Here is a 26436-nt window from a genome sequence, read left to right as displayed (position 1 = left end):
CTTTGTTTAACATCACTTTGACATAGCCTGTAATAATATTTCAGAAAGATCTTGTGAGGAGAGCAAACATATTCTGTGGCTTAGATAGAATAACTGCTAATATGATTTCCAACAAATTACAGCAGAAGTTTGCTTTCACTAGTACATCTGTGTGTATTTTCGTTTGATGGCTTCACTTTGCTTAAATGTTGGAATTCTGATTTGGATGTGTATTTGTGTAGGGAGCTGGGGAGATGTACAAAGGAAAACTATGATAAAGGATAGGCATCAATACACTTGCAAAACCTGCTTATAAGTGACAAAATGTCAGAATAGCGAAGTGGGAGGTGATGCATTTTTGGTAGCAAGAAAAAGACTATGCACCCGTCGGAAAATAAGTCTTTAAATGAGATTCTGTTACTTAAAGTTTCCAAAAGTGCTTTGCAATGATAGATCTGATGCTATGCAGTGGGATGAGAAGATTCAGGGCTTTTTCAAAAAGACTTTATAGGAGATATGATTTTGCTGTATTTTGAGTCCTATTGAAAAATCTAAACTGAAGTTGGTATGATAGTGTGTAATGGGACAATTGTTATTGAGCAGGTAATTAATACAATAATACAAAATTGATTGTCAAATTGAAAAACTGATTTTAATAATTTTGGTGATCTTTTCAGGTTGTATACTTTCGACAGGGGCATGAAGCATATGTGAAAGCTGTTAAAAAAGCAAAAGTCTATAGTGTAAACCTTCAGAAGCAACCATGGATCAAATTAGAACTGAGGGTAAGCGTGCTTGTTTACATAAGGTGTTGTCTACCCCACTTCACCAGCCCCTAAAACCCCAACCTCCAATTCAACCTATTCAAACAGAAACGGTGACACACAATTATATTGCTTTTATTTGCAATGGGTATCATAATTGCTAACGACCAGAACTAATGAGTTTGAGCATGAAACAGAGAGAAAACTGCTGATCAAAAGCATATTCGAACAAGTCGCATTATTTGTACTTTATGACTGCTGTTTTGAAAGGCAGTTTCCAAATCATAGCCTTTGTTTTAAGTTGAAGAGCCTGTTTTAATTTGTGATGTACTCATGTCAGGAAGACATTTTCAGAAGCAACTTAACCTTTAACAATCACTACATACAGATTCCTGTTGCAGAAAAACAAGGGTGTCTAAATATTTTTTAATTGCTGGCTTGCATTTAACATAGTTAATCAATGTTAATTGTGGTTTTCCATATTTTCTCAACGATCAATAGGAACAAGAGATTGTAAAGGTCGTTGGCATCAAGTATGAAGTTGGGCCCCCTACTTTATGTTGTCTGAAGCTTTCTCTTCTAGACCCCATCACTGGCAAAATGACTGGTGAATCTTTCTCTCTCAAGTAAGTAGAGTTTCAAGCAGGAGCACATACTGTTAATGATCCCAACTGATGTTACAGCTGGATAAGTCAAATCCAAGAATGAAATCTGGCTTGATGAATCATACATGTCTTTTCAACATGTTGATCATTCACTGATACATGAGCACAGAGGGCTACAGATTTTCTTTTAACAATAAAACAAGTTTATTGTACAAAAAAGAAGAAATGAAACAAACCAAACTGCTTCATTACGGAACACAATTTGAATGATCTTAAAATACAAAGCAAAAAAAACTCTAATTCCATGTGAGAGTAGTCTGACTTGGGAGAATTGAGGCTTTGAAATTATTGAGTTGAATCACTGCATCTGATAGAGGGTACACACTGCCAATAGTGAAGCAGGTTAATGTTTAAGGCAGTGGATGACATAGCTGTCAAGCAGGCTGCTTTGTCTTGGATGATGGGATGGCAAGTAATGAGGGTGATCATCACCCTTGTTACTTGCCATCCCATCATCCAAGATGAAGCAGCCTGCTTGACAGGTGTGTCATCCACAACTCCATTCACTACTGCAATGCAGACCCTCCTAAGATGGATATAAGCAGGTTTTGGAAACAGGCAAATACTTGACAGTTGGCGTATCAGGAGTCAAGAGTATAGTGCTGGAAAAGCACAGCAGATCAGACAATATCCGAATAGTAGGAGCATCAATGTTTTAGATATAAGTTGGCATATCATGTGATACAGATGTGAGGTTCTGCTCTTCGGCAGGAATAATTGAAGAGCTGAATGTTATTTAAGAGTATAGAGAGCTGAGCAAAAGGAGTTTGAAGTGCATGAATCTCAAAAGGCCAGCATTCAAGTTCAGTGGATAATAAGGAAAGCAAAGAGAATGGAGTGCAAAAGTAAGGAGGTCTTGTTAGAAATTTTACAAAGCACTCGTCAGACTATAGCTGGAATTTTGTGAGTAGATTTGATCTTTATTCCCACTCTGTTTCCTATCTGATAACCAGTTCTCTGTCAGCATCTGGAGACTAACCCCAATCCCATGCACTTTGACTTTACATACCTATTCTCTTATGTGGGACCTGATCAAAAACCTTCTGAAAGTCCAAGTAAACTGTATCCACTGGCGTTGCCTTACCAGCTGTGCTAAGTCATGTCCTTGCAATATTCTAGTCACTCAGTCTAACATGGTTTCCCTTTCATAAATCTATATCGATTCTGACCCATTCAATTGCTGTGCTGAAGTGTTCTGTGATTAAATCTTATTATAATAAATTCTAGCATTTTCCCCAATACAACAATCAGGCGACCTCGTCTATAGTTTGGTTTTGTTTTCAACTGCCCTTTTCAAATAGCTTAAAGGTATACATCCTTTTCTTTTTCTTGCATTCTTGCAAAATTATTTAGATTTTCACTTAGTTTCATTGAATCTCTGAAGCAACTTTTTGGAGTCTTCGTTTGAATGTTAAATGTTGAATTATGATCCTTGAGATTCAAAAGGAAGTTGTTTTGGATTTTGTTTGGTCTGATTACCTTGTGGTGATGTTTCAATTTTTTAGATACCATGATATGCCAGATGTCATTGACTTCTTAGTATTGAGACAATTTTATGAAGAAGCAAAAAAGAGAAACTGGCACGTTGGTGAGTCTTGCTCTGTTGAAAGCTCTTGGCATCTTAAAGAATGATACCATTTATTCATATCTCTGCTGCTTAATGATTTGATTTTTCAAAATGACATTGACTTTAAAGATAATGGATAGCTCTAAAAAATCCCTTTTTTTTAATAGCACTTTAACTTAACATGGGCATCTGAATCTGTAGCGAGTTAAGTACAGAGGAACTTTGATTATCTGAAGGAGATGGACGGGCATTATTGATTTGCCTTGGGGCTTGGAGTTTTCTGTGAAATCTGCTTCCCGTTCAGGAGACTAGGCAGCAGCAAATCATGTGAGGCGCTGCCCCCCAACCCTGTCTGCTCTCACCCTGCCCCTCCCACTTCTAACCTGCCCCCTCCCTCTGTCCGCCCCCAAACACCCACCCACTGTTCGAGCTCCGTCCGCACCCTTGCCCCCAACCCCATTCAATACCACTCTCCGTCCGCCCCCCCATGTGGAGAGAGAGAGAGGGCGGGATGTCACTCATTTTGGAGACAGTGCCTGGGCAGTCCAAGACTGTTCTCTGCAGCATTTCAGTGAGCCGAGTTTGTTTTTAATCATTGCAATCCTGCTCGTGTCTTACAACAGCTGTCTGACGTAATGTTTCTATTGGGACCTTGAGATCCCCTTCGGATAATCCGATATTCAAATAATTGATATTTGGATAATGGAGGTTCCTCTGTCCTTTTATAACATTGAAACAAGCAACCGAGTACTTGCTGTAATTGTTGGTCAGGACTTGATAGTTACTTTTTACCAAGGAGCATGAGAAGCAAAACATTCGGGCTATTAATTTTGAGGCTGCAAAATGTGAAAAATGTTTTCTGAAATTATATATGCTATTTAAGTATCAAATTCTACAACTGCCCATTATTGTATTGAGGCAGTAACTGGTCCAGTATGGAGGTGCACCAGCATATAGCAAGTGATGTTTAACTGGATTGGGTATCTGATCTTTAGCAGAGCAAAGTTAGCTACATTGGAGTATTTTTGGGCTTTAACAATTAGATGAGCATCTGGGTAAGGCAACGTTGTGGTTTAATAACATGCAAAGGTGAATTCATTTGGACCATTTTTAGAGGAAGAGTAAATCGCAAATTGGCGAGAGCATTTGTAATGAAATTGCCTAGAATGAAAAATTTTAAATGAGGAAAGATTGCTGAGGCAGAGTTTATTTTCTTTGGACCAGAGGAAGTACACCTTTCTGGATAAATAGCAAGGTCTAGAATCACTGTTCAAATTAGCTGAAGGATATGAGGAAATCTGAAAGATTTTTTCTTCAAACCTGTGGTGAGAGTCTGGGACTCTGCCTGAATGTCTGGTAGAGGTAGAGTAATCATTGATGTAACAAGCAAAAATGGATACGCAATTGATGAGTCTTAACCTACAGAACAATAGAATTTAAGTGTTTTTGCAGTGAATGTAGATGCAATGGGTGGCATAGCCACCTCTTGGGCCATTATATGCCTACAAAGAGGGGCTTTGAGCTTGACAGAAGGGAACAGCATACAAATGTTTGCTTGCTGGTAGATTCCTGCTGTCCATTTGCAATAAAGATGAGTGTGGCAGAGAGACAACAAGAACAGTTGTGAGCAAAAATGTAAAGTTGAGAAATTCACTTTAGGGCAAAGTTGGTGCCTTTGAATAAGAGCTGAAATGAAGGCAGGCAGTGGTGAAAGTTACTAGGAAAGTCAGTTGAGTTTGCTGGACAGCCTGAGCGTTCGGGAGTGCATTCAGCTCTGATAAGATAATGGATCTCAGTTGGCTCAAGGAGTCTGCATCTTTCACACCCATCTTTTAGTTAATTGGTAGAGGAAACTGATATGGGTCCTCTCCAGCTGTAAAGTGAGTGCAGTTGCCATGGTTCTTGTTGCAAGGGGACGTATAAAATCTAGTCCATTGTTTTTCTAGTATAAAATATTAATGTGAAGTTTCCAACATAGCATAGCACAGTACAGAAAGTAAGGTTAGTGTATTCTGGAGGTAGCCAAAAATATCTGTTTTAAAAAAGTACCAAGGTGCTTCACAGCACCAAAACCCAAAAAAAATCACATGTAGGTTTTAAAGATTGCCTCAAAAGAAATGAGGTAGCAAGCTAGAGAGGCTTCAGGGGGAGGGTATTTCAGAACTTCAAGTCTAGGCAACTGAAGGCATGCTCCCAGTGGTGTAGCGAATAAAATCAGGGATATTCAAGAGGCCAGTCTTGGAGGAATGTAGATATCCAGGATGGTTCTAGAGCTTGGAAATCAGTATGATGAGCAAGAGTTGAAAGGGTTTTGAAACAAGGATAAGATTTTGAAAATTAAGACTAGGAGCCAGTGTATGTCAGCAAGTATGGGGTTCATAGAGGAATTAGGACTTGGTGTCTTTTAAGAATTGACGGAGTTTGAAATTGGGTGATGTTAAGGAGGTGCAAGGAGGCAGTTTCAGCGATGGCACAAATGATGTTAGAACTTAACTCATTCTGCCATAGGGTAAATGTAATATCTAGTATGTAAGACATTAAAAGGTTAGTTAAGGAGTTGAGTAAATTTAACTGGGAGATAACGGAGTCGAGAAAAAAATTTTTTTAAAAATAGCTTTGTTGCTAATCTCAATTTTCTTTTTTAAAATTTTGGATATTGCCGTGACAGTTATTCCTGATATTTAAGAAACCCAGAGTTTCAGTATAATAATTATTGAACAGAATTGTGGTAAAACCACCTAATAGAGAAGAGCAAAGTTTGAGTTTGAAGGCAGTGATGTTAAATTGACTTAGGGTGCAATGATTGACTGACTGTGGAGGTAATGGAGTTTTAAAACTAGTATGTGAACATCTTGACAATAGCATGCCAGAAATACTAAGTAAGTGTTTTTGGTGTTGAGACTAAGCGTGCAACAGTAACATTTAGCACATGAAATTGTGGGTTAATGATTGGTCTAACTCTATTTTAATTTTTTTGGTTTTGCATTGTCAAAGAAATGCAGCCGTTTGTTGTAACCTTCATATTTCTTGTATTCACATAATGATTTCCACTAGATCGTAACAATATGATTTATGATGAATGTTGATTGCACCTTGTGTTCAACACAGTTTCTGCCTTTGCACAACTTTTTAACATGTTGATTCTATTGAACTATTAAAACTATAGTAGTGCACACTTGAAGCAATGGAAGAAAAAAGGTAATTCAGGTAAAAGTTAGGTTGCAATCATAGTTGAGTACTTTTGAGGGATGCTTAAAATTGTTTTGTTATTGTTTTACCAGGAGACACGTTTCGCAGTATAATAGATGATGCTTGGTGGTTTGGAACAGTGCAGAGTCAGCAGCCCTTTCAGCCTGAATATCCTGATAGTTTATTCCAATGTTACAATGTTTGGTGAGGAATTATCATCTTTTGGATGGTGTGAATGAATTTCTTAACTGTATGACATTTTGATTTGAATAAGAACCAGAGATAAAACTGAACACTCATCAGAGATGATTTTATTTACTAGGACCTAAACTGTCTATTTTAGATATCCAGTACTTCAGAAATAGAACTCTCTTCTGGCTTTTGTCATAAATGGCTGCCTGTCTGCTTGCTATAAAGTTTGCTTTGCTCTTACACTTACCCTTTGATCAAAGTATTTGTATTGAAATACAACTTTGTAAAAATAAAATATTCTACTACTTGAGTTAAAAAAATAGCCGTTAAGGGAGCTGGCATTCTTGTGGAGTTTTGATGTATTGTCCCCTGTGGTAGAAGAAAACATTTTAATGTAAAATAAAATGATTTTTTCCATTTCTAAGAATTAAACTTAGTGTTCAAGGAATCTTCAAACAGTTACAATTGCTGAGTAGAAAATGAATTTTAAATTGGGTGTCTGGGGATGGAGAATGTGAGAGGGAGAAAGTATGTCAGAACAAAAGAGGGCAGTCAGCCTGTCAGTTGTTTGGGTATTGTTAGAAAATATTCTGAGGAACAGAATTAATCTACATTTGGAAAGGCAGGGATTGGTCATGGATAGGCAGCATTGATTTGTGAAAGGGAGATCCTGTCTGTCAAACTTGATTGAGTTTTTTGAAAAGTTGACTAAATATGTCATGTAGTTGATGTGTTTTACATGGATTTTAATTAAGTCCTTTGGCCAGTCCTTTGGCAGGCTGGTCCAAAGGGTAAAAGAGTTCATGGGATCCAAGGAAAGTTGGCAAACTGCATCCAAAATTGGCTTGAAAATAGGAGGCAAGAGGTGATGGAGGGATGTTTATGTGATTGAAAGCTTGCGACCAGTAGTATTAATGCTGGGACCTGTGCTGTTTGTTATGCACGTCAGCAACTTGGGCGTGAATGCAGAAACTATAATTAATAGGCTTGCAGAATATGCGAATTGGTAGCATTGATAGTGAGGATAGTCTCAGGCTGCAGTCTGGTATTGATGAACTGGTAAATTGAGTGGTAGATTGATTTTAATCCTGGTAAGTGCAAGGTGATGCAATTGGGAGGTCCAAAAAGGGAAGGATAAGCACAACTAATGGTAGGTCCCTAGGTAATACTGAGAAACAAAGGACTCTTGGTGTACAAGTCCACCGATCTCTGAAGGTCTCAGCACAGATTGATACGGTGGTGAAAAAAGCATAGGGATTCTTCTCTTTATTCGACAAGGCATGGAATATAGGAACAAAAATGTCTTAGTACAGATTTATAAAACATTGTTTAAGCCGCACATAGAATACTATTCGCGGTTCTGGTTGCCATGCAATCTGAAGAATGTTATAGACAATAGACAATAGGTGCAGGAGTAGGCCATTCTGCCCTTCGAGCCTGCACTACCATTCAATATGATCATGGCTGATCATCCTCAATCAGTATCCTGTTCCTGCCTTATCTCCATACCCTTGATTCCACTATCCTTGAGAGCTCTATCCAACTCTTTCTTAAATGAATCCAGAGACTGGGCCTCCACTGCCCTCTGGGGCAGAGCATTCCACACAGCCACCACTCTCTGGGTGAAGAAGTTTCTCCTCATCTCTGTCCTAAATGGTCTACCCCGTATTTTTAAGCTGTGTCCTCTGGTTCGGGACTCACCCATCAGCGGAAACATGTTTCCTGCCTCCTGAGTGTCCAATCCTTTAATAATCTTATATGTCTCAATCAAATCCCCTCTCAGTCTTCTAAACTCAAGGGTATACAAGCCCAGTCGCTCCAGTCTTTCAGCGTAAGGTAGTCCCACTATTCCAGGAATTGACCTCGTGAACCTACGCTGCACTCCCTCAATAGCCAGAATGCCTTTCCTCAAATTTGGAGACCAGAACTACACACAATACTCCAGGTGTTGTCTCACCAGGGCCCTGTACAGCTGCAGAAGAACCTCTTTGCTCTATACTCAATCCCTCTTGTTATGAAGGCCAGCATGCTATTAACCTTCTTCACTACCTGCATGCTTACCTTCATTGACCGGTGTACAAGAACACCCAGATCTCTTTGTACTGCCCCTTTGCCTAAGTTGATTCCATTTAGGTAGTAATCTGCCTTCCTGTTCTTGCCACCAAAGTGGATAACCATACATTTATCCACATTAAACTGCATCTGCCATGCATCTGACCACTCACCTAACCTGTCCAGGTCACCCTGTAATCTCCTAACATCCTCCTCACATTTCACCCTGCCACCCAGCTTAGTATCATCAGCAAATTTGCTAACGTTATTACTAATACCATCTTCTATATCATTAATATATATTGTAAAAAGCTGCGGTCCCAGCACTGATCCCTGCGGTACCCCACTGGTCACTGCCTGCCATGCTGAAATGGAGCCGTTTATCACTACTCTTCATTTCCTGGCAACCAACCAATTTTCAATCCAAGTTAGTACTTTGCCCCCAATACCATGTGCCCTAATTCTGCTCACTAACCTCCTATATGGGACTTTATCAAAAGCTTTCTGAAAGCCCAGGTACACTACATCTACTGGATCTCCCTCATCCATCTTCAGAGTTACATCCTCAAAAAAGTCCAGAAGATTAGTCAAGCATGATTTCCCCTTCATAAATCCATGCTGACTCTGACCTATCCTGTTACTACTATCCAGATGTGTTATTGCACTGGAGAGGAGATTTGCCAGGGTGTTGCCTGGGATGAAGAGTTTCAATTATGAGGTGAGATTGACTAGGCTGGGTTTGTTTTTCTTAGCATAGGAGGCTGAGGAGGAATCTGATTTAAGATGTACAAAATTGAGACGCATAGAAGACAAAATCTTGACAATCTGTTCCCCCAGCAGATGTGTTTAAGACCAGAGGGCATAAGCTTATGGTGAGGAGCAAGTAGTTTAGAAGAGATCTGTGAAGAATATTTTACACAGCAGTAAAAATGCAGAACATTTTGCCTGAGAGGATGATGGAAGTCGATATTCTCACAACTTGGGAGAAGCATTTGAATGAGCATTTAAAATGGCAGGGTGCAGTAGGTTATCGACCAAGTGTAGGAAAATAGGATTAGCGTAGCTTGGTGTTTGTTGTTTTCCCTAGACGTGGTGGCCCATAGGGCTAATTTCTAAAGTGTATGACTCTGAGTCTGTGCCAGTATCTATTTAGTTAGGTCTAAAAAGAATCTCATTATGTGAGGCTTATGTTATAGGCCAACCTATTGGAAAAGATAGAGGACTAAATTTTCAAGGTAACTAGACAGGTTTAAACTTCTTATAAGTTAATTATAAAGTGCTTTAATTATCTCAACACCAGTTGCATTAGTAATAGTGTTTAGGGCAGAGAGAGAGAAAAGTTTCTGAAGTGTGCTGAGGAGAATTTTATAGATCATTAGGTTTTTGGTCCAATGAGAAAGATGTCATTGCTGGATCTGGATCTGATTCTGGTGAATGAAGTAGCTCAGTCATAAGGGGAAGATTTCAGGTGATTATCTTCTGACTACAAATCAAGAGCAAATAGTTTGGGTATATTCTCACACTGGGTAAAGGACCAACAAAGCCAGCGCTTCCTGGATGGCAAGATATACTGAGTAAGCTGAAGCAGAAAAATATGTATCTGATGAATCTCAGTTGATACAGGTTGGAATGAATTTGAATACAGAAATTTTGAAAGAACAGTGAAATATGAGGAGAGTGGTATAACTAATGTGAAAGGAAAGAAATTTTAATAGTAGAAGTATGGTAAAAGGAGGAGTGAGGCTTATTCAAGGAGACAGGCCAAGAATATCTGTCTGATTGCACCTTACTTGGATAGTTCGTTGGAGATCAAACCCTGCTCTTTTTGGAGTTGTCAAAAATTAAAATAGGCAGATTGCCCAAATTACCCAGGTTAATTTTGTTTCTATTGTTAAGAATAACTGTTTGTTTATAAATAAATAAAAAGATTCTAGCTACAGCTAAATAATGATGAATTGTCTGCATATAACTTTAGTAGTTAAAACGCAATGCCCATAGATGTACACATGTGGGAAAAAAGGTTTTGTAGGTTGAGGAAAATACGGGAAATCAGTGGTCCTTGTTCACAGAATATGCTGAGATGACTTATGAGCTGATAGTATGCTGCTTTTCTGTTGTCTTCTCAAGATACTTTCACTTATTTGTATGAGTCACAGACCCATCGCTACTTGTCGCTAGCTAAATCTCCATTTGTACACACACTCTCAGCTTGTCTACACCTTTTCCCTACTGTTGCTTCAGCCAGTTGCTGTGTAAACAGTGCGTACAATGAGTGTCAGTTTACTTGTTTTCAAAAACATGCATAATCCTTTGGCAATCCCTGACTTTAAATCAGTTCCTTCTTCCCCATTTCAATCCATAATTTAAAAATAAGAGACCGTCTTTACCAAGAAAGGAGGTGTTACCAAAACCATTGTTTTGTTTTAAAATGCTGGTTATTAAGATACTGATGAAGCTAAGAAAACCTTGGCGCTTTTTGATGAAATTACAGGGTGAGTTATTGAATGCAATTTGGTAGATGTAATGTCTGTGCGTTTCCAAAATGCATTTAAAATCTGATGCATAACCAGTTTATCAGCAAAGTTAAGCCCTTGGAATAAAAGGAGTATTGGCAGCATTGATACAAAGATGCATAAGTAAACAAAATAAAGTAAGTGGATGTTTTAAGTGGGAATTGAATGATAATCTGAAATAAAATTTGCAAGAGTATGAGTGAAAATACAAGAGAGGGGCCAGTTAAATTGCTCTGAGTTTGCATTGACATGTCAGCTTAACAGCTGCCTCTATGACCATTTTTCTCATCTTTATTCAATATTAGTTTTCCCTTTTGATCATGCACCTCTTTTTAAAATATACAATATCTGTGATACTAAGCACATCTGATAAAACTTTGAATTTGCAATCTCAAAGGTTCTTTAAATTATTTTGTGGTATTTATAGCTGGGATAACAATGAGTTGGAGAAGATGAGCCCATGGGACATGGAGTCCATTCCTGATGATGGTAGGACACTTAAATTAATTTTGATAGTATTGTGTTGAAAATGCATATAAAACAACTATGTAAAATCCCTTCACTGTTCTTTGCATATCTGAAGTAAATAATTTCACTTTAATTGATTTAAGTAATTTTCCCCTATTTGCGTGAATTTTGGTCAAGGTTAAGAGAAATTGAGCAATTGTAGAATGTTTTCTCAGATAAAATCTAATTTTTGAAATTCTCTGATTACATTGTTCATTTTTGACATAGCAGTTAGTCTATTTAAAAGTTAATACTTCACAAATAGATACACTGAGAGCAGTCACAATTTTGTACACCTCTGCAGCGTAGAATATTTTTATTATAAAGGAGCTAGAAACCGCTTCCTACAATCATTTTGTTGCTTCTCAAAAAAATGCAAGACATCCATCTTTTTAAAATCAATATTGTTTGATTTTACAGCTACCTACCCTGAAGAAATTGGTGCCAGTGTCCCTGTTACTCCAGAAGAACTGAAGCGCCTGTTATATAAACCTCAGGAGGGTGAATGGGGATCTGGTTCTGCAGATGAAGAACATAAGCGTATCATTCAGGGAATCAGTCAACTGATGACACTTGGTAATTGCTCACTGCAGTTATCTTCAATTTCAAATTATCGCCAATGGCTATTGTGTAAAGATTCAGTTTCTATTATCGTTTAAGTCAGATATTTGGAAAATGAATCTTTTAGAAAAACCAAAGAAGTGCGAAGTGTGTAAATTTAATTTATTCTCCAGAAATAGCTGCACCATTCTCTGCTCCTGTGGATCTCTGTGCCTATCCGCTGTATTGCACTGTGGTTGCGTATCCAACAGACCTAAGCACCATCAAGAAGAAATTAGAAAATGGGTTTTATAGGTGAGTTATCATTTCTGCTTCACGAAGGAGGTTTTCTTCGATTCTTTGCATTTATTCTCCAATCCTAATTACAATGTATAGGCGGTAGTGGAAACTTCCACTTTAGCGTGTTGTGTGGGACCAGAATCATGTCTAAACCAGGGTAGTGAAAAGGGTAATGGATTTCTTATTTGAGCGACATTATTGAACAAATTACTAGATTGGTTGAATTCCGTTTCGGCTGGATTTTGAAGTCAAATATGATGTGAATCTATGACCCTTGAGTACCAGTCCGTGACAATAATTTACATCAAATATTTGAATGGAATTGACCTGTTATGTTGTGAAATGTAAGAAGCTTAGAGACTTTTTCCTCTCGCTGTGGAGCAAAATAGGAGTTAAAAATGTAAAGCTGGGACTGGCTTCATATTATACACATTTCAGTCATAGCCAAATATTTGAAGTATCAAGTGCTGAGTAGAGCACATACCCAATGTGATGGTGTTCAGTTCCAATGCAGGATGAACTTCTGCAACCAAAACCTTTATCTGAATTCCCTTTTCGTCTTCTGTAATATTTTTAATAGAGACATGAACTTTCTGGATTCTGGTCTTTTTGTTTTCCCACCACGCATTTGCATTGTTTCTCAAGTTTTCTAATGCAAGCTTAAGAAATTGATTGTCAAAAACTTTTCTCACTTTACGGTCTGTACTGATAGAACTCATCTGCCTCGTGTGTTGGGAGATAATTTTTTTTATTTGCTTCAGTGACGTGGGCAAGCAACATTTTATTGCCCACTTCCCGTTGCCCTTGAGAATGTGGTGGTGTGCTGGTTTTTGAATCACTGAAGTACACAATGGTTGCTCCTCAATGCCCCTAGAGGGAATTCTAGAGTTTTATCCAGGTGAGTGGCTTGGAGGGGAACCTGTTCCCAGGTTTATGCTACCCTTCTAGATAGAAGTGGTTATGGGTTTGGAAAGTGCTGTCTAAGCATCTTTGAATTTCTGCAGTGCATCTTGTAGATGAATAACACTGCTGCAACTGAGCATGAGTGGTGGAGGAACTGAATGGCACCACATCCACAAACAATCAAGTGGATTGCATTGTCCTGGATGATGTCAAGCTTCTTGAGTTTTTTGGAGCTGCACTCATCCAGGCAAGTGAGCAATATTCTATCATTTTCCGGATCTGCACCTTGTAGAAGGTGGACACCGTGCAGCGAGTCAGGGAGGTGAGTTACTCACTGCAGCATTCTGAGACTCTGACCTGCTCATGGTCAGTGTTTATGTGGTAAGTCCAGTTGGGTTGCTGCTCAGTCGTAATCTTGAGGATGTTGATAGTGAGAGATTCTGTGATGATGTTTTTAAATATCAAAGGGTGGTGGTGGTTAGGTTCTCTCTCAATAGAAATGTGATTGTTACTTGCTACTTGTTAGTGCAAGCTTGAGTATTGTCCAGACTCGTTGTATTTGGACATGGACTGCTGCAGTGTCTGAGGAGTTATGACTGGTGCTAAACATTTATGCAATCATTGGCAAACATCCCCACTTCTGACCTTTACGATGGAGGGAAGGAAGCAAGCAGAGTGGCACAGCGGGAGCATGCTGGGCTCATAACCTAGAGCTTGGTGGATCAAAACTATCCTCTGCTATTTGCTTGTTCCTATTACCACTGCAAATGTGCATGTGCTGTGCCTATGACTGTTGTTACAAGTATTTAGACTCTAGCTACAGCTACAGGGAAGCAGTTATAAACTGTCAATGAAAATGGGTTATGGGGTAGAGGGGAAAAACTGCAAAGACGGTTAAGTTGTTCCCAGGTCATATGGCTAAAATCTTTATAATTCTTCCACTGGCCAGTATATTGCTTTGGTCGTCTTTCTCCAGATGATTCCAATAACTGGTAAGGGACCCAAGGTGGCTGGTTCAATTGCAAAATCTGACTCATCAGTTAACCAGCTTACAACAACTTTTTCAGGTTTAAAGTTAAAATTAACTGTTGAACAGAGAGACTGCTTTTGAGCTGGAGAAGTCTTGAGTATCTCTAACTTTTATTCCCAGCTCCAGGCTGTTCAGTTACCTGAGAACTAATCATACAATTGTTGCAGGCAAAAGGTTTCTGTCAATGACTGGTTACCAATCCATAGACCAAGCAACTTCGTGTTGCTAACAAAAGTTGCATCATGCACCCCTTGACTCCAAGTTATCTGCAACTTGTTCAAGTAATTGTTTAAATAGTGCTTGGCACGGATGTCAGCTTATTTGCTTTCCAAACATACTGACAGACTTTCAAATAGTGATTTTAAACAATTATTTCTAATTTCATTCCACAATACTTTAAAAAGTACAAAAATGAAAAGACAGTCCTCAGACCAGATTTAAACTGTTGCTGGAAAGGAGGAAGACCACCTGATGTAAAGAATTTTGGGAGTACATGTAAATTATCAGCTTTTAGTATTGTTTGAAAATCTATTTAATTTATAGCACTTCTTTTCCTCCCAAGTCCAGGATATACATATGATGGCTCACAGCATAAGCCACATTGGAGATAGGTGGAGAGTTTAAAAAAAAATTGGAAATCATACAATTTCCTCTGCAATATGTACTCTAAGGATCTTAGTGCTAATACTCTGTTTGATTTATTTAGTCATTATACATCAAGTCTAATAATATAATGAATATACAGTGCAGTTTCCATAATATTAAAACATTATATCCTTCATCCAAGATGTTAGAGTAGAAATCATAATAAAAAAATTAATGACAGTAAATTTGATTTTACACCAATCACGCAAGACTTTAGTACCAACGTTTGCGTTGAATTGGATCAATTTAGTATTCATAAAACAGAAAATCCCAATTAAAGAGGGTTGTGATGTGCTAACCAAAGTATGCATACAAGAATGAAAAAGAATCATCAAATCAGAAGTAGGTCGACAGAAATAACTACCTATGATATAAAAGTGAAACATGAATAATCAGTCTAAACATTGTTTTGAATTAGCTTAAAATAGCTGGTTGAAATTTACAGCGCAACTTAATATTTATTCTTACGATTAGAAACACAAAGAAGCAAAATATTGTAGGTAATCTTATTCTTATTTGTATAGTTAGTTATCCACGCAATGTTGTAAATGTTGTATTTTGGTTGGGGGCAAGAGAACCTAAATCTGTTGTTGGGAGTAAATCAGTTGCAAAAGACGCAGTGAAAACTCTCAATAATACAATATGCAGATAAATGCTGCAAATTCAAAGCATCAAGGCATTGACACCTGAAATCCTCTGCCCAGCCCTCTGTTATCATTGTATTAGAATATTGTGGGCACTGAAGGATATCAGTCTCTCAATACTTTCTAAGGTGTTGATTTTAGAGTGTTCATGATCTAAATTAGGCAGCCAATAATTTAATATAATTTTCTGCAGATTTTTGAGAAGTAGTTAGACGTGGTACATTTGTATGACCTGTGATAGATGAGAGTGCTTTATTGATCCCGGAACCGTTCTGTCGAAGGGAGGAACAGAGGCAGCACACTCCTAAGCCCCAAATGTCCTGTTGTCTTTTGAGGTGGTCTCTGTTCCAACAGTCTTTGTTCTTCCCTCGGTCTTTCCTGGCCTTTTCTCAAGGAAGGTTATGTGGCTCATCTCCCTGGATCTTTTCCCTTCCTCCCCTCCTGTCCCTGTTAATATACTTTATCTTTGGAGACTGGTCATCAATGCTTGAAAGTTAGTTTTCATTCCTTTTAAGATTGAAACCTTCCGTTCTTTCAGTATACTGCATTGATATTGGAGTAGGGTAATGCCTAATAAAATATTTGATGTGATTCAAGATATTGATTCTGAAGATCTCTCCTCTGTTTCCTTGTAGAGTTTTTTTTTACATTTGGTGAAGGCTGATTACTAATGTGACAGTTAGATTAGATCTCATGCTACACTGAGGAAAATCAAATATGGTGTGTGGAGTGAGACAGCTTTAAGAGCCAAGCTAATTCTCAAGAGTGGGAAGAAATTGTGGCTTCCTGATGTTGTCTTGTTCCAGTACCCAGACTTCCAATTCAAGTGCACATTCTCTTAACCCTGGTGTGCTCTGTTTGGCGGATTAAGCCAGGAGTATTTGGCCTATAAAAAGGATCAGAGCTAAGACATGTAGGTAGATTCAGATCCATGCAAGAAGAGGATGTTCCTTCTGCCAGGCCCCATCACGGAGAGGTTAATTTGGGCTGTGCTTTTTCTAGACCGACACTTTAATGTAAGCAGTCAAAAGTTGGGAATGCAACTGTTCTTGTGTGTAGAATGTGTTTGTCTAATTTATTATTGTTCTGGTATCTGTGATTTATTTAGTGCTCTACAGGCAATCTCCTCCATTCCCCTGTTCATCTCAATTTAAGGAATAATTTTGATTGAGTTTGCTCAAAATATGAGGGTAGTATTTCTGAGTTTGATGTCAGTAATAATACTTGTTAGAAATTCTAATTTCTTTAATTCGCAGAATGGCTAGTCAGATAAACATCGTAAATTCTATGAAGCATTACCAAAATCTTTTTCTCAAAGCTTACAAGGCTCTTTAATTATTTTTATATATTTGCTCATGAGGCATGAAATCATAAAAAAATTGATTAGTGTTTTTAAACTTTTGTCAATCGTGGATATCCAGCTCCTCTTCAAAGCAGGACAGTTGTCTATAGGTTTTGTGACAGAGTTAACATTTCAGGTTGGCAACCTGTTTCTCTCAGGGGAAGGCCATTTGGCCCTCAAGCCTACACTGCCACTCAGTAAGATCGTGGCTGATTTGACTGTGGCTTCAGTTTCATTTTTCTGTTTACTTCACACAACTTTGATTCCCTTGTCGATCAAAAATCTGTCTCATACAATCTTGAATATATTTGATAGCTGAGCCTCAAACTCTGAAGTATAGAATTCTGAAGGTTAAGGAACCTCAGAATGAATTCTTCCTTATCTTCTTAAATGGTGAGATAACTTAACTCTGATGCTTTTGTCCCACGTAGTAGCTTTCCTCCATCAAGGGAACATCGTCTCTGCGTTGATCCTATTAAGTCCACTCAGGATGCTACACATTTCAATAAGACTCATTTTCTAAACTCCAATGAGTATAGGCCCAATATTATTCAGAATAAATGGAATCAATCTATTGCATTCTCTGAATTTCTTCCAATGCAATTAGTCTTCCTTTTAAATAAAGAGAAAAACTGTATGCAGTGGTCTAGGTATGGTCTCACCATATCTTGTACAGTTGTAGCAAGATTTCTCCAATTTTATGATTGATATTGCAAACAAAGAAGCCGACATTCCATTTGCCTTCCTAATTACTTGTTGTATTTGTAAGCTGCTTTTTTTATTCATTTGAGAACACCCAAATTGTTCTATCCTGTAGAATTCTGTAGCTTTTCTTTACAAGACAAGATACGATTTTGTTATTCTTCATACTGAATTGAAGAGCCTCATATTTCATATGCTCTAGTTGATGCTTTTGCTTTTGTTGCCCACTCAATGTGTTCGCAGCTGTCCTCCCAGCTTGTTTTCTGATTTATCATTGTAAGGTCAACAATGCATACAATAAAAAAAAACAAAGAACTGAGAGTGTTGGAAATCAAGCAAACACACAAATTGTTGGAAAGCTCAGCAGGTCTGACAGCTGTGGAGAGCAAGCAGAGCCAAATCCACAATTCATATTCTTCACAAGAATATTTTTGGATTTTTTTTTCTCAGCTTTACAGAATGCAAAAAGCCACATTGTACACTACAGCAATGTCATGTGAGTTCTTGGTGCTACGTAGCCTGCTCCAAGCCAAATATCCATCATTATGTGCTTGGTTTCTAGATTTGATGTGTCAGAAATAATAAGTATTCCAGTAAACCTAATTTCATATGTTTAATTAGGAACAATCTCTAAAGGACAAATATGGTTGTCCATGCATTTATTCACTGTTAGAATTGCTGTGAAAATTGGACAAGATAATCAAGCCAACTCATAAGGAGATTTTGGTGACAATTATTACTGTCACAAATCCAAGCTGCACTGTTGTGTTGACCGTTCTGTTTCCTTATTTCTCTATACTATACCTGGAGCTGAGTGGACAAGTTGCAGGTTTATGATAATGTAACTGAGAATGATATTTATTGTAATTCATTGCACACCCTACCTCACTGAGAGCAGCAGATTGACTGTCATGACAGGATGTAAAGATGTGCCCTGCCAGTGCACAGGCCCATTCTTTGTTCGTGCTATGTCTGTATCATCTTATTGGGAGTATATTTCTTTCATTCAAATTACTTGTAAATGTGCTTAATTGTACTATTCCATTCATATGGACACTCTGCCTGGGATCATAGTCTGTCTGTCTTCCATGTTCTCCACATGATATTTCCCACTGTTGTTTTGATATTAGGGAAATGTCATTTTACGTTTAATCTTGGTCATTTGCTGTTTGGCCCAGCTTGTTGACACATGATTTATAGATATGCCTGGTGCTGCTCCCTTTCTGCTCTCCTGCGCTGTTCATTGAATCAGGATTGATCTCCTGGCTCAATGGTGGATGTAGAGTGGGAAAATACCCACCAGAAGTTAAAAATTGTGTCTGAATGCAGTCCAACAACGCCTCATGAATAACCAGTTTTAAGTTGCTAGATCTTTTTGAAATCTCTTTTGTTTATAAGTGCAACGTTAACAGTAGGAGGGTAACCCAGCATATTATTAAGAAGTGGTGGTCGACACTCCTCTGATAATTAAAACCAAAAAACCTGGACCTCTCCTCATAATCTGATAAAGAAATGTGACAAGGGGTATAATCTACTTCTCACCCCCACAACCTGTTATAAAGGAGTGGTTAAATGAAATGAAATCCTTTCACTCATTCTATAATTAACTGGTAACAAACTGAACAATCCTCTCCAACTACCTATTCCTGAATAAAACAAGCTTCTGTTGGTAAGCTATTTCAATAATACAGGTTCCACTTGTATAAATCCAGATAATAAGAAAACAAAAAATTAAAATTGATCTCTCGAAGTTCACACAGAATGTGTCTTCCAGAATGCTGCTCGTTCTTTCTGCTGATTCTGTTCGGGATGTTTTCTGTCATTTTGTCAAGAGAATATTCGTTAAATGTGCCTCGCACTTTTATAGATGGTACTTTTTAAGAGTGTGTGGAGATTTTTTTGTGAGACACGAGTACTTCTTTCTTAGATGGCAGGTTTGCTCTCTCTTTAGATGATTGTTGGCTTTCCCTCTCTATCCAGTTGCCCTTCTGTTATATACTCCGAATGACACATCAAATTCTTATAATATGATTAGTTTCAGGTTGGCAATACCATCAGATTTGAAATTGATTGGTCCTTAATTTATAAAGGCACTTGGAAACTTAATTGGCTAAATTTAAACTGTTGTCTGGATTAAAAACTGCTGCTTGACCTGCTAACTATAAATAGCTTTTTGATACAATGTGTCAGTTCGAGGGCCTGCAGCTGCTTATCCGCACACCCCCTTTTAAAGGGATGTGGCAATGCTTTCCCCCATTTTATAGTTTTACCTTTTTTTTAACATAGCAACTTCATGACAATATGCTGTCAAAATTGGAAGCAACTGCATCAGATAACTTAGTGAGAATGAGGTCAAGTACATTTTTTTTCAAGTGAATGTTCACAATACCTGTTGCATACCTATGTCCTTTAAGGCTCAGTCAGTAGTGGTGCTCCCTCATTCAGAGTATAGTCTGTACCTTTGCCACACTTAATGCTTCTTCCAACTTGTGCACAATTTTGAGGAATACCAATTCATCAGCTGAGGAGTGGGACAGCAGGTTGTAATCAGGAGCTTTCCTTGCCCATGTTTGACTTGATTCCATGAGATTTCATGAGGTCCTGTTACTTCACCGAGTAGATCACACTTTATCATCACCTCTAGACTTTTCTAGATTTGCCAACAGTTTCCTTCCTTTCAAACCACTTCCTTCTTTCTTCTGACTAAGTTTGCTGTGATTGGAATTAGAATATAAGAGTATTAAATCAATATGTTTGATTTTATTTCTTATCAATGAATTGCAGTGAAATGGAAAAATAACACTTGTGACAAGTGACTGGTACATTTCAATGTAGTTGTGGATTCTGCTGAATTGATGGTGGATGCCCTATTAACTTTTTGACTTCTGAATTCTAGGACTGTTTCTGCCCTGATGTGGGAAGTAAGATATATTGAACATAATGCTAGGACTTTCAATGAGCTTGACAGTCCTATTGTCAAGTCTGCCAAGTTAATTACAGATACATTACTTCAGTTCATTGGGTGAGTTGATTTTTTTTCAAACTTTGAGACTCTCTGGAAACTTTGCTGTTCATATGAATTGATTTTATATCATAGTTTACCAATTATCCTTTTGATATTTATAGGGACCAGAGCTGCACCAATATGTTCGAGCTGTATGAAAAAGTTAAGACAGAAGAACTTAGCAGTGATGAAAATGACAAGGTAAAAGATCTACACTATGTTAGCATCAAAAATGCCTTGAGTGCAGGTTCATAGTTCATTGAAAGTGGAGGTGCAGGTAGATAGGATAGTGAAGAAGGCATTTGGTATGCTTTCCTTTATTGGTCAGAGTATCAAGTATAGGAGTTGGGAGGTCATGTTGTGGCTGTACAGGACATTGGTTAGGTTACTTTTGGAATATTGAAAATACTTTTGCAATTCTGGCCTCCCTCCTATAGGGAGGATGTTGTAAAACTTGAAAGAGTTCAGAAAAGATATATGAAAATGTTGCCATTGTTATAGGGTTTGAGCAATAAGGAGAGGCTGAATAGACTGGGGTTGTTTTCCCTGGAGCGTTGGAGGCTGAGGGGTGAGTTTAGAGATTTAGAAAATCATGAGGGGCGTGGATAGGCTAAATGGACCGAGTCTTTTCCCTGCAGTAAGGGAGTCCAGAACTAGAAGGCATAAGTTCAAAGTGAGTGGGAAAAGATTTAAAAGGGACCAAAGGGGTGACTTTTTCACATAGAGGGTGGTGCATGTATGGAACAAGCTGCCAGAGGAAGTGGTGGAGGCTGGCACAGTTAAAACATCTAAAAGATGTCTGATGGGTAAATGAATAGGAAGGGTTTAGAGGGATATGCGTCAAGTGCTGGCAAATTGGGGCTACATTCTGATAGGATATCTGGTCGGCATGTGTGAGTTGATTGGAAGGTGCTGTTTCTGTGCTCTGTATCTGACTCTCATCTCTAAGTACATGTTGCCTGAGTAAACTTAATCTGCAAAACAAGTCAATATAATTAAAAGCTTCCTTTAGAACCACATAATTTTTAAACTTTTTTTCTTTCAAATAAATCTAGGAAATAGCTGCAGAACTAGATTCTGATGCTCCAGGAACCTCCTCGGACACAATAGTGAGTATAAAAGTGCATACCTGTTGAAAATTTCAGTCATACTTGCACTGTTTCCTGAGGTTGGTTTTTCTGTCATGACAGTATACAATTTTTTTTTTGCCTATTATTCTGTACAATATTTTGCAACCTATTCTTGTAATGTAGCTGCAGCTAAGAATTTTCAGTTTCCCCTATTCATTATAATTTTGCTTTAAAACATTCTCACCTATTCTTCCTTTGAATGTAGCAACTGAACTAATATAAAAGATTGATAATTGTATGCGTTATTACTCCTGATAACAGTTAGATAAAAGCAGTTCCATGTGGCCAGGGCATTCTCATTCTTTGCTCATGCTGTTCCTTTGTCCCTTCACTATGTGAGAGACATAGCTGCATGTGACTGCCTTCTCAGGAAAGCTGGGTTCCAAATGTAGAAGAACTGTAACAGTGACTCCACATTATGCCTATTTCCAAGGGTGGTGTATTTATAAAATCAATGCCATGCTAACTGGTTTAATAGTTTATCAGTAAAGTAAAATCTTTTCTCCCTCCCCCATCTCCCCCTACCCCTCCTGCTCTCAATCCTCCCCAACTAATAAAAATTGCCTTTCGTTGAATCTATTCTCTTTACGTTAGCATCGGCTCCCAAGGCAGTTGAACAGAAGGCCTGTGTTCAGTACTGATGCGAATGCTTGGAAAGAGCAATGCAGAGAATTTCTGAACCTCATGTTCCAGTGTGAGGACTCTGAACCTTTTAGACAGCCAGTGGATCTCTTTGCATATCCTGTAAGTAGTGCATTTTCTTAGATTGTTACATTTTAAAATACACATCAGCTTTCTTTTTGAAGTTTCCGCTTTTAGGATGTGTCTGTAGCACTCAGGAGTGTCCTGTACCTTGAGTTTTTTTAACATGGAGTAATCTTTCTTACGAAGTAGGGCACCCTCCTCTTTTAATATTAGTAGAGGAGATATATTGCATTTAAAAGCATAAGATTTTTACTGAAACATTTGATTGAATATTTTGAGCACGTATTCCTAATTAGGTAAGTAAAACTCCTTCCTATTGAATGATTTAAAATATTACTATATAAAAAGTGGTAGTCTTGCATGACAGCAGCTGTTGGGCAGTAATTTCATGTTTTATTTTACATTGGTGACCCAGCAAGGCTAGGATTGTTCCAAAGCAAGTGTTGATCTTAAACCTATTTTGAATATTAAGATCAGAGCTGATTTTAAAGCATCATGGAATGCCACACTATCTGAGGAAGTCTTATTTTGCTTTGTGTTTAGGTGGTATGACTCCAGATTCGGATGGAGTTGCAGCAAAAATCATCCATCTTTTGACCGATTTTTGTCTCGGAATGTTTAGTGCCTTGTTTAGTATGGCCTAGTGTGGTTCAGTACTCTGACATGGCAGTGTCAACACATTAGCTGCAGTGGGAGACAGTGAGCTGACCAGGTGCAATATTCAGTGGCCTCAGGTTTTCTCAGCCATCGTCTTTGTTAGTTGAGTTTTTCTTTCTCCTCCCTTCTAAAGTCCCTCCAGCACTCAGTTCTTGATAGCTGTAAGCTTTGGCAGCTACGTTAAGTTTACACTGTTAGTATCTGCTATCTTAATATCTCACTTCCAGCTGTCTTGTTTTAGAAGATGTGGGCTTCCAACAGGCTGTATTGCAGTAACTGCTTCATCATACAAAGGTCTGTGTGGGTCTATGGTGTCATCAATCAATAAATTTGCCCAAACCAATATTAATGAATGCATGCTAAGTGAAGTTGGCATTTTTGTTCTTGCATGGGATGTTGGTGTTGATGGCTGGACCAGCATTTATCACCTAACTGCCCTTATGGTGATGGTGAGATACCTTTTTGAACTGCTGAAATCCATTTGGTGTACCTTTAGGGAAAGTGTTCCAAGGTTTTAACTCCGTAATGGGGAAGGAAAGGTGATCTTTTTCCCAGTCAAGATGGGGAGTAACTAGGAGTGGAACTTGCAGGTGATGATCCATCGTATCTGCTACCTTGTCCTTCTAAATGGGAGTGATCGTAGGTTTAGAAGGTGCTACCTGAGGAGCTTTGGTCAGTTTCTGTAGTGCTTGTAGATAGGGGACACTACTGTTAGTGAGTGCCTGTACTGGAGGAATGGATGTGGTGCCAATCAAATGGGGTGCTTTGTCCTGGATAGTGTCAGTCTCGAGCCAGATTATAGTCTAATTTATTAATATTAATAACATCCAGCAATACCTTGTGTCATCACATTGACAATAAAACGCTAGTATCCTGGGCCATGACATTTATATGCTGTCAGCCAAAGCAGACTGCTTACAGACATTAGTGTCCATGCATTTGAAAATGTTCCTCCCATAGAATACATTTGGCATAACTCAACTCTCAGAAAAGGGCTTAACATACTTTTTTGACTCCGGCAGCTTAAGTAAACTACTGTTCATTTGGTCAAATGCCTTGGTGAGATTGGAGGCAGTATGTAATAATCGCCTTTGTTCATGACATTTGTCAGGTAGCTACCAGACTGAGAACATCATGTTAATTGTAGAGCTTCCTGTTCTGAAGTCAGATTGGGATTCAGGGTAGTTATGTTCAGCCAGGATTTGCAGTCTGATCGGAGTAACATAGGCAATACCTTTTACAATGTTTCTGCAAGAAGATGCCTTGAAAGCTATTGCTATTGCTGCAGTAGCCTGCCTTGCACAGAACTGTAGTCTTTGAATTCTACAAACCTGTGCATTGTCCTCTTCCAGCTAAGAAATTTGTGCAGATGCTGCATGAGTATGGTTTTCCATACTTGATGGATTCAGGCAGTATAGCATCAGCACCTCGAGTTTTGCTAGTGATAGGTAAGTTGCAACCTCTTATTGATATTAAACCAGAGATTGAATATTAAGGCAAAGTAAAAGGCTACTTATGGAGTGACTTCACATTTGGTCGAGGATGTGACTGCCCAATGTATAACTATATCTACAACTCCATACAACTTAATTTATTAAAACTGGTTTGTTCAAATTTGATCTTAAAGAAATTGAGTTCTTGAAGTTTGATTTTTTTCCGTTGAATTTGAGGAGAAAATCTGTACTGGGAACATGTATTGCTTAGTTGATGGAAATATTTCAACCTGTCAGTTACAGTATGTGTTCATTCCATTTTTAGGACTATCGCGATATCATCGATGTTCCAATGGACTTCAACACTGTAAAAGAAACACTAGAAGAAGGAAATTATGAAACCCCTTTGGAGTTCTGTAAGGATGTTCGGTTAATATTCAGCAACGCCAAAGCCTACACACCCAACAAGAAATCAAGGGTAAAAAGAATAATTTCTTTTGGAAAGGATTGTAAGACATTTGATTTACTGTTGACCTGTTCCTCATTGGGAGACTAGTTATCAAAAAGTATTGACATCGAGGAACATTTTTAAAGTTTGTTTTGTGATGAAGGTAAATGGTTAAAGTTCAAATTTTAATATTGACCAAATTTGTTTCGTTGGTAGAATATTTTAACAAGTTGATTCATTGGTGTGTAAAACCAGTATGATGTAATGTGGTGAACATTGTGACATCTGTCAAGTAATCTGTTTCTATAAATTTGAGGTGGCTGTTCACCAAACAGGGCAATAGGAAACAGTAGACAGTACATCAAACCAAAATATTTTCTGGTCCTGCCAATTTATGAAATAAGTCTAATTTTATTATGTGGCTGTTATGTTGACAATCAACTCTGCAACACATTTGACTTGCATCAACAAGTTTAAAGGAGAGTAAACATGAGTCACAATGCACTAATTAGACTTTTTACTTCCATATTTTATGAAATTTAGTAGAAAATGTCAGGATGCAGCCAGCAGGATTTTGATTTTCCTCTAACTGGAATAAAGTATTATAAATTACATGATCTATTTATGGTTACAGATATACAGCATGACACTCCGGTTGTCTGCCTTATTTGAAACGCAAATTAAAAGAATAATTTCAGACTACAAGTCTGCCTTGAAGTGCCAAAAAAAGAGTAAACCACGACAGAAGTATAGAAAGAGGTTCAAAAGCAGCAGCAGCAGCAGCAGCAGCAGGAGCAGGAGCAGTTCTCGGTCTGGCAGCAGGAGCAGTTCTCGGTCTGGCAGCAGGAGCAGTTCTCGGTCTGGCAGTGGTTCATGTTGCAGTAGCAGAGCACCCAGGTAAAACAGTAAGCATGTTTGTGCCAAGTTCCTATCAGTGTGTTCTATCATGACATGTGCATATTTTCTGAAATAAACATGAGAGTCTTTGTGTGATTAGCTGTAGTGTATGATTAAAGAAGAAAAATCAGTTGCTTTTTCTGATAGACCACATTCCCTGCTTGTCTGACAACAGTTTGCTGAAGGCAATGCCCACAGCATTTTAGCTGACTTCTGTTGTGAAATCATGCAAATTCCAGACCTATTTATCAGCTAATTAAGTTGCAGATCACTTGGGCAAACCTAATGTTTGATTTTCAAAGCTATATAATTCCTCACATTTTGGAATATGTGTAGCTTTTTAGATGTAAATTTTTTTTGAGTCGGAGATTTTGACTTGAGAATCGAAGGGAATGATGAATTGATTAAAGTCTTGATAAAATTCGAATTGATATCCAAGGCGATTATGAGATTCAAAGCAATGATAACTTATATTGTGTCCTGTACCAAAATTTAAAACTTTGAGCATTTCACTTGTAAGCTAAAAATAGGCTGGTGATGAAATCATTTTAAACTCAGTCCACATTTTCCACATCTCCGGTGATTACTTGTTTGTGGTGGCTTCCATATAAAATGAGGAAAGTTTGAA

At 38.1% G+C, this 26436-nt stretch overlaps 1 protein-coding gene across 1 annotated transcript in view; it reads left to right on the top strand.

Annotated features, from left to right (window-relative positions):
- Positions 1-26436, top strand: part of brwd3 (bromodomain and WD repeat domain containing 3) — a 107170-nt gene that overhangs the window by 70661 nt on the left and 10073 nt on the right. Inside the window, exons 25-37 of the mRNA XM_072594748.1 lie at positions 657-764; positions 1245-1369; positions 2914-2996; positions 6257-6368; positions 11349-11410; positions 11849-12004; positions 12163-12283; positions 20431-20556; positions 20661-20739; positions 21594-21647; positions 22263-22412; positions 24789-24941; positions 25546-25808. Coding sequence (XP_072450849.1) covers positions 657-764; positions 1245-1369; positions 2914-2996; positions 6257-6368; positions 11349-11410; positions 11849-12004; positions 12163-12283; positions 20431-20556; positions 20661-20739; positions 21594-21647; positions 22263-22412; positions 24789-24941; positions 25546-25808 — 1592 coding nt within the window. The remainder of the gene's footprint in view (positions 1-656; positions 765-1244; positions 1370-2913; positions 2997-6256; positions 6369-11348; positions 11411-11848; positions 12005-12162; positions 12284-20430; positions 20557-20660; positions 20740-21593; positions 21648-22262; positions 22413-24788; positions 24942-25545; positions 25809-26436) is intronic.

This window comes from Chiloscyllium punctatum, chromosome 25, assembly GCF_047496795.1.
Source record: "Chiloscyllium punctatum isolate Juve2018m chromosome 25, sChiPun1.3, whole genome shotgun sequence".
Lineage (NCBI taxonomy): Eukaryota > Metazoa > Chordata > Chondrichthyes > Orectolobiformes > Hemiscylliidae > Chiloscyllium > Chiloscyllium punctatum.
The sequence above is the reverse complement of the archived record's forward strand: the minus strand, read 5'-3'. Positions and strand labels throughout refer to the sequence as shown.